The sequence below is a fragment of the Numenius arquata genome, chromosome 24 (assembly GCF_964106895.1).
Source record: "Numenius arquata chromosome 24, bNumArq3.hap1.1, whole genome shotgun sequence".
NCBI classification, from domain to species: domain Eukaryota; kingdom Metazoa; phylum Chordata; class Aves; order Charadriiformes; family Scolopacidae; genus Numenius; species Numenius arquata.
Window position 1 is genome coordinate 2,014,935 of NC_133599.1, and position 8,397 is coordinate 2,023,331.

The window sequence follows — 8,397 nt, forward strand, 5'->3', positions numbered from 1 at the left end:
GCGCAAACACCTGGCAAAGGGCTTAATTATTATGTACAAAAGCGCTTTGGTCAGGGCTGCGCGCTGGGCTCCCGCGCCCGTCAGCGAGCAGCTATGCGGCAGAACAGGCTGCCGGATTAAGGAGTCTCCAGCGAAACCCGTGCTGAGGACATCAGAGGACACCGGCCGAGCCGGGAAGTGAGGCAGTGAGCTGGGTGGTACCGCGCAGAGCTGCCCGCAGCCTCCCGGGCACGGGCTGCCTGCGCTGCCTGCGCCTCTGCCTGCGCCTCTGCCTGTGCTGCCTGCACTGCCTGTGCCTCTGCCTGCGCTGCCTGTGCTGCCTGTGCCTCTGCCTGCACCTCTGCCTGTACCGCCTGTGCTGCCTGTGCCACCTGCACCTCTGCCTGCACCTCTGCTTGTGCTGCCTGTGCCTCTGCTTGTGCTGCCTGTGCCTCTGCCTGCACTGCCTGTGCTGCCTGTGCCTCTGCCTGCGCTGCCTGTGCTGCCTGTGCCTCTGCCTGCACCTCTGCTTGTGCTGCCTGTGCCTCTGCCTGCACTGCCTGCGCCTCTGCCTGCGCTGCCTGTGCTGCCTGCGCCTCTGACTGTGCTGCCTGCACCTCTGCCTGCGCCTCTGCCTGCCAGCAAAGCCGCTCTGGCAGGGCTGCGAGAACACACGCCACGCAGGGACCCGGCTGCTTCAGGTCAGCACAAGAAGGTGTTTTGGGGGCTTGGGGGTGCTGGCACCCCAGCCCGCAGCCTGGCAGGGGTGCGGGATGAGTTTCCCTCGCCCCGGTGCCGCAGGCTGCAGGTGAGGGGCCGGGGGCTCGTCTGCCAGCACCCACCGAGCGCCCGCACAGCCTTATCTCTGCCGGGCAGGTGAGTTAATGTGTAACCCGGCTCTGTTTGGTTAGCCCAGAAAAGCAAAGAAGTCCTGGGATAGGCACGGCCGGGACAAGGATCTGGGCAGCGTGGAGTGACGGACGTCCTGGTAAAAAAAGAAAATAATATCATCTTCTCTCTTCCTTCTCGTCCTTTGCTTTCTGTCCCGTTCCTGCTGCGTGGGCTGTGGGCGAGGGGCTGAGCCTCTGCCCGGGTGGGACGTGGGGCTCCGGCACCCGCGGGGGTACGGAGGCGCTTTCCTTTGGAAGGGGAAAGTGGTGGAGGTGTCACAGGAGGTGGCACCAGCGAAGATGGACGAGGTGGTTTGAAGGTGGTGGCGGGAGAGAAGCTGGGGAGACCGAGCTGCTGGCAGGGAGAGACGGGGAAAACTTCTGCTGGGGACAGCAAACAGCTCGGGCAGCTGCCGCCTGCACTTGATTTTCTTGTTTAAATACCTCTGCTGCCATCGCCTCCTTTCGCCCCGAGGTGGGATCCATCCCGCTGTGCGGCTGCAGAGCAGGAGCCGCTGGGATGAGACTTGCAAAGGGTGTTTTTTACTTTGTTTTATCTTTCAAGCTGGCCGGGTCGAAGCCCTTTGCCAGCAGCCATGAGGCAGGGGGGGTACGGCTGCTCTGCCTCGGACAGCAGGAATACCGCGGTTCTGTACCATCGCTGGAGAGCTGGGATAGAATACTTGCAGTAGCACTGGGCTTAAAAGAAAGTAGCCTCTTCATATAAAGCAATTAGCATTAATTGCTACCCAGCACCTCTTTGATGTCTGAGGGCTCAGCGAGCTTCGTAAAGGACAGTTATAGCAGCTGTCACACAACCTGCGTGAACCGGCCTTTTGTTTTAGATCAAAAGTAGTTTCTTCTAAAATCATTTTTAGTGGGGGAAGACATATACACCATTGAGAAACAGGTTTTCAAGTGCCACGTCTTTTAATTTAAACGCTCAGGCATATATTTTAGTTTGTGGCTGAACTTCTGTGTTATTCAGCAAAAGGAAGGAACAGCAAAATTCTTCTGAATCATAAAAACTGCGATTTTTCAGCACTGATTTTTTTTCCCCTTTCCTGAGTCGGATAAACGCGTTAGAGCCATAATTGCATCAGAGAACTAGTGGGCAGGAAAATGAACTTCTTGTTTCTGTGTAGATCCTCTCCGGCCTCCGATGAGCTCCGGGTGAACTTTGCTTCCCTGCGAGCCGGGGCTCAGCGGGCGTCAAACCCTGGGCAGCTGCTTTATGTTTCTGCAAATGCCGCTTGAGCCAGAGCAAATTATTTTTTCCAATGATGGTGAGCATCCTCATGGAGGAACTCTCTCTGTCGAGCCCCCTGGTTGGACAGGGGACAGGGGACGCTGGCACCGACCGGCTGCTCCAGCTGCAGGGGCCAAGTTCGAGCAAGACTTTCAGTTCCCCAGGAGGGTTTTGCTCTCTCGGATGCGTGGGGCAGGACGGGAGGTGCTGAGGAGCATTGCAGCAATCCTGACTACACAGGCAATAAATAGCCTCTTGCTGCTTGGAAATAGATTCATATTTTACATTCCAAATGTTGAGGTGCACAGCAAAACCCTGCGGCTTGCAGAAGCCTAAAAACCCCCCAAACTCAGACGATATCTCTGCTTCCCAACAGCTAAAAGCTCTGGCTATAAAGTTATCCAAATGCAAAGAATCAAGGGTATTGCTGTTCTAAAATCACCATTTACTGAAATGAAACTTAAGCAGCAAATAATGCAAAGCTGAGACCGAAATATTAAACTCCTCCTGCGCGGAAGGATCGGATCTGTCAGGGTGTGGGTGTTGAAATCTAATTTTTGTGGCATATTCCAATTACAAAGGAATTCTTTCAGGGTCTAACCCTCTGAACAAGCAGCCAATTCTGCTCACTTATCGCTAGATCTAATTCCCTGATCCTGCTACAAGGAAGAAAAAAAAAACAACCCAGCAGCAGTGTGTTCCAGCCAGGTTACAGCACAAAGGGCTCCTCTGTCTTCTGATGAGCAAATCCTCTTGTGTGGGTCCCCCTGTGCTGGAGGGGGTGTTTGTTTTGCCGCACTCCTCAGCCCAGTTCTCTCCCTAAGAATGGGCGGGGAAAACACGTAATTGGTGGTGGCAGTGAATTTTGGAAGGTTAATGCTTTACATCCAGAGGTAATTACGCCTTTTGTAGGCTGCTCAGCCTCTCCCCGCAGGCAGCACCGCTCTCTCGGCCGGCCACCCTCTGAGCATAACTGTCCCCTCCGCCACTGGGGACGGTCTCGCTGTTGGGAACCCCGATGGCAGGTTGTTTGTCAGGCAGCCGTTATGGTGTTCGGGTCCCGTGGGTGCCGAGGGTACGGGCTGCATCCAGGGGAGCATCAAAGATGCATCACTATGAGCTGGGGGGGGGGGGGGGGGGGGGGAAGGACACAGCTTGCTTACAACACCCCCGGGGTGGCCGGAGACACGGGCCATGGCTGCAGCCCGGGCACGGCTCCCAGCCCTGCCCTGCTCCGTGCAAACCACGCCAGGCGTGTGCCCAAACACACCCAGGCGCACCCCGAAGGGCCAGGGCACCTCCCCACGGCCATGACACCTCAGTGGCCCCCCGGGCAAGGGTGGCAGAGGAAGGTCCTCGCCAGGAGGAAGGTCCCAGCGGAGCACGGCTGTGACTAAACCGCCACGTTTGGGGCCAGCGTGTTGGGGAGATTGCGAGCCCTTCGGTGGCGTAGCTGGGAGCGGAGGGTGTGGAGGAGGGCAGAGGTCCTGTTCGTCAGAGCTGGGATGGGGCTTGGGAATGGGATCGCTGCTGCCGGGCTTACAGCTTCTTCCTTCGCTCAGGAACCTCCTTATCTGCACCTCCGAGATGTTTAGATACCCACCAATGTGATTCAGCCCTGGGTAGGCGGTCCAGAGCTTACTCCATTTCCTATTCCTTTGGGGAAAACTTCAGTTCCAAGGATGCTCTAAAAAAGTCCAGCTGCCCCTTTTCCTGGAGAGAACAGCCTAAGATGGAGCTCCCATCTTAGTTTGCATCCATCCAGCAGCTTCACAGCGCCCCTGCCCTCCCTCCGGCTGAGCCATCGTGCCTGCATCGCCTGGAGGCGGGGGGGGGTCTTGCAGCTTAACCCCTCTCCTTTCTTCTGCTTCAGCTGGGATATTGCCCCCCCGCAGCAGGCTGTGATATGCCTAGGAAGGAGCTGGGGATGGCTGGCTGCAACTCCGGCAGCTGCGACAGCATGGTCAGCACGGCCTCCAACCACTCGCAGCGGGTAAGTGACCCTCTCGTGCCCACCCTGGGCACAACTCGCCCCTCTCAGCAGCTGAGAAAGGATTTTGGTCAGATCTCTGCTCAAAACCACCCTCCATCAGGGTTTTGGAAGCGCCTGGGGGCCCTGATACAGCATCATGCCGAGGGCAGCGCAAGGACCAAATTAATTCCTGCCCCGAAGCACTCCCAGGCTTTGTGCCCTGCCACGCGTGTGGCAGCGATCAGGAGCCTGAGCTCCTGCAGGGTCTCCTCGGGGGAATGATACCCAGAGCCCAGGGCTTCCGCCTGGCCCGGAGCTGTGGAGTCAGATGGTGCAGGCACTGGGCAGGAGGAGCCCGTTGAGTTCCCCGGTGAGGGATTAGACCAGTTGGATAAACTGGGTCAGACTGGCTCCAGCAAGGGTGACTTCACCTGGAAAAGACAGCGAGCCGTGCTCCTCCCGGCCGACAAGAGATTAATTTCCTAGTTAAGGCAGAGGTGAGTGTGGACCATGGGTGGAGATGTGTAATTTTTCACTATCTGTCCATTAAAGCTTGTATGTCTCCAAACACTGATTCCAAGATTGATGGACTAATTACATCCTGTCTGACTTGGAGCATAATTGATACGTGCAAGTGCAACGCTCAGTCCTGAACAGGTTTTCCATTTGATGTATTGCAAACCAGAACCAAACCCTCTGAATTTATTAGGGATGGAAAAACTGGTTGCAATATTGCATGGTAAAAGATTTGGATAGGTGTCTCTCTGCAAAACAGCTCCGCCTGGGACAATTTCTCCTCTGTGCTTGTTGATCTGATGCGCCCTTCATCCTTCCCCTGCACTTCAGGTTTTTTCATGATATATTCCACATATCACCTTTTAACCTGGCCCTTCCACCGCAATCATCTCTGATTGACTTGGGATACAATAAAAAAATTAAACAGGATCTTGGTGGGGTATGAGTGGGAGGACAAGGAGAGGGACCACCACCCACAGAATAAACCTTCAGTATTTATGATACTTAGACAAGCTTCTAAGATCCAGCATAGATGTCTGTACCCATAGACCACCCATGTTACCCATCTGCTCATAGTTCAAAGTAAATGAAAGAACTAAAAGATAGAGGCCAAGTTTCCAAGTTAAGAATAACCCATCTTCTGATGCTCATAGTAGGGAAATATAAACATGGCCTTAAGTAAATATATATATATTTTTATAGGAAGTTGCTTCTTTTTCTGTCAGTACCAATTTTTGAATAGTCACTGGCCAAGCCTCCTGACCAGGAGCTGTCACAGGTCTCTCCTCAACTCTCAGGGCTGTGAATAATAACACACCTGTTTCTCCTACCTTCCCTCTTTTCTCACCCTCTTTCCTGCTTCTTTCTTTTCCAGAGTGATAACAGTTATGACTACTTATCTGTGGAAGAGAAAGAGTGTTTGATGTTCTTAGAAGAAACGATTGGCTCACTGGACGCAGAAGCAGACAGTGGGGTCTCTACCGATGAGACCGACCACGTGGAGCCCTCCAAGCAGCCCAGGACGTGGCCTAAGAGAGACTCTATTCCCCGGGGTAAGCTGGAAACCCATGTTCCAGCCTTGTTTGCAAAGGGACTTTCAGGCAGGGTGCGTTCCCTTGGCAGGCAGGGAGGGAGCATTGCCCCAGTTTTATTCACGTGGTAGGCTAAAGCCAGCTTGTGTTTGTCACTCGTGGTGAGTGGTGGCTGTAGGCAGCGAGATTTGTGGGGCACCAGCTGTATTTTCCCAGTTCTCACACGCAGGAGCTGCCTGGCAAGGTCGGCAGAACCGCGGGGCAGAGCATCTTTGCTCACGTTCTGAACGGGGTCACACAGGTTGACAAGGCTCCTCGTTCACCGCGTGCTCTGTCAAAGCCAAAGTATCTGACTTGCGTAGCTGTGGTCGGGCTAAACTGCCACAGTTCGGTGTCCCGTGTCCATCTGCAGAATGCTGCCTGACTTCACATCTCTCCCTTTGCCCAGATTTGGAAAATGGGACTCCCTGTCTGAGCGCAGGTCCGCAGCACGCAGCCGAACAGAAGAGCGGTAAGAGCATCTCCACCTTCTCAAGCTCAGCTCCAGCAGCGGTTCCAAGCCCAGGCTATTACAGTCTTCCAAGGAACATCACCGTAGCAAACACACAAAGAGCAAACAGAGCTTCTGAGAGCAAAGCGACTGTCTACATGGTGGAGGACCCAGTGCCAGTAGGTAAATCTTCACAGGACATGGCCAAGGAGGACAGGCTTGACCAAGCCAATACAAGAAGCCAGATGAAGTCCCTGGAATCTTTGATCATCCAACCTCCAGATCCCTTCCAGGATGACCTGGTGAGCCACGAGTGGTCACGGAGCAATTGCTCAGCCAAGGAGACCACGACTTGGACATCATGGGGCCAGCCAGAGAAATCCACATTGGAAGAGACCCCTCAGGACCCAGATGCCAGGCGCGGGCCTCCAACTGCCCCCAAGCCACGGAAATTGCCACCAAATATTATCCTGAAAACCAGCAAAAACAACCCAGTGCCACTCACCACGGAGCCTGGCCAGAAGGTAAAAGCACCACCACTGTCCTTGGCCAGCTCTCAGCCCAGCTCTGCCAGCAATGCTGCTGCTGAAAAGGTAAATTCGGGGCATCTCGACCCCAAAGAGAGGGAGAAAGCCCGGCGGGAGGCGTTGGAGAAGCTTGGACTGTCACAGGACAGGATGGACCCCAGCACCCACCTTCAAACTACCGTGCAACCCCAACCAAGGGAGATGCCATTCCATGTCACTGGCGAGCCTGAGGGACACCGTGGGGCAGTGGAGAGGTCGGTTCCAGCTATCCGGCAGATGAACTTCAAATCCAACACCCTGGAGCGCTCCGGCGTGGGACTGAGCAGCTACATGACCAGCACCAAGGAGCAGAACGTCAAGACCAGCAGCTCCCTGGGCAAGATGTCCTTCATCGAGCGGCTTGCCCCCAGCTTCCTCAGGAGCAGCCGGCCCCGGCCAACATCCATGGTGGCAGGGAAGGACTTTGCTGGGCTGAAGGAGCTGGAGAAGGCTCAGGTGGAGCCAGAGAAGAGCAGCAAGCGGCGATCCCACCCACTGCAGAGCTTCCCCAAGCCGCCCCGCTCCAGCGTCAGCGTGAAGATTTCCCCCAAGGGGGCAACCGATGAGAACCGGCGAGAGGCACTGAAGAAGCTCGGTCTGCTGAAGGAATAGTCCCACGAGCCATGGGGCTGCTGGAAAAGGGGCTTTTCATCCTGGATCCATGTGCCTTCACTGCCTGCCCTCAGGCAGCACAACCATCAGCATCTTCTGCTGTGATCTCCTGCCCCAGCATCTTGGGAGCGGCACCACGAGAAGTGTTTGGAGCTTCACACCAAATAAAGTAGTGCCCCATGTACATAATATTTTGTATATAGCAAGTGTATATGAGCTATTTATATAAAGCATCACTCAGCACATGGATGGGCCATATTCTCCTACAAGGTCTTTAATACATTTGGGGATTCATCACAACAGGGAAGCCATGGAATTGGGGGTTTGGCTTATTTTAAAAGGGGTTGCCTGTGGATAAAACCTCTCTGGGAAGAACTGCAGGACTCTGCTGCTCCTTTAGCATTTTGTGTTTTGTTTTGTTTTTTTTTTTTTTAACTTTCTCAAAGCCTCTAAGGCCTGAGCACTCACCTGCCCCATGAAAGTGCCTCCCAAAAGCCACCACTGCCACCTACAAAGCTGTGGGACCGAGGGGCACTGGAGGGGGTTCAGCAACACCCCCCCATGCACGAGTGCTCCTCGTACAGCGCTCGCGGGTGAGGGGCTGCACAGGGTCCCACTGCCTCCTCTGCTGCCCCGCTCTCCCCTCCAGCCCGGGTTAGAAGATGCACAAACATCCATGTTCAGCATGAAGTGAAACACAGACTGTATCTCAGTGGCAAAACCAGAAATGCTGCCCAAAACAAGAGAGATGCAAATCTGAGACAACGCTGTTTCATTCCCTTTCGAACTCTCCTCGCATCTTTCGGACCCAGCTGATGCTGTCAAGGTGTTATGCTGAATGCCTTTCATAACAAAGGTGGTTTATTTCTGTAATAAACTTGTATATGATCAGAAAATGACTGTGTAGTGCAGATTGATGTTGAAGTTAATGCTCTGGTAAAGCTCAATAATAAGTTTTAACCTTCAGTATGTCTTGACTCGAGAGTGGGACCCAGATAGGGCACTGCAATTGATGAGGTCTGAACCAGAGACTGGGCCTCCTGCACCCCAGGACCCACAGGAGGTGGGGGTTTGTGTAAGTGCTTCCAGTAC

The 8,397-nt window shown here is 54.4% G+C and overlaps 1 protein-coding gene across 1 annotated transcript; it reads left to right on the forward strand.

Annotated features, from left to right (window-relative positions):
* The first annotated feature begins 752 nt into the window (after positions 1–752).
* On the forward strand, positions 753–8,191 carry C24H1orf116 (chromosome 24 C1orf116 homolog). Its single transcript, XM_074163129.1, is given in 6 exon segments — positions 753–787; positions 891–967; positions 3,992–4,007; positions 4,009–4,111; positions 5,481–5,658; positions 6,086–8,191. Coding segments are annotated over 6 exon segments (1,629 nt in total). The 3' UTR covers positions 7,306–8,191.
* Positions 8,192–8,397: the final 206 nt, after the last annotated feature.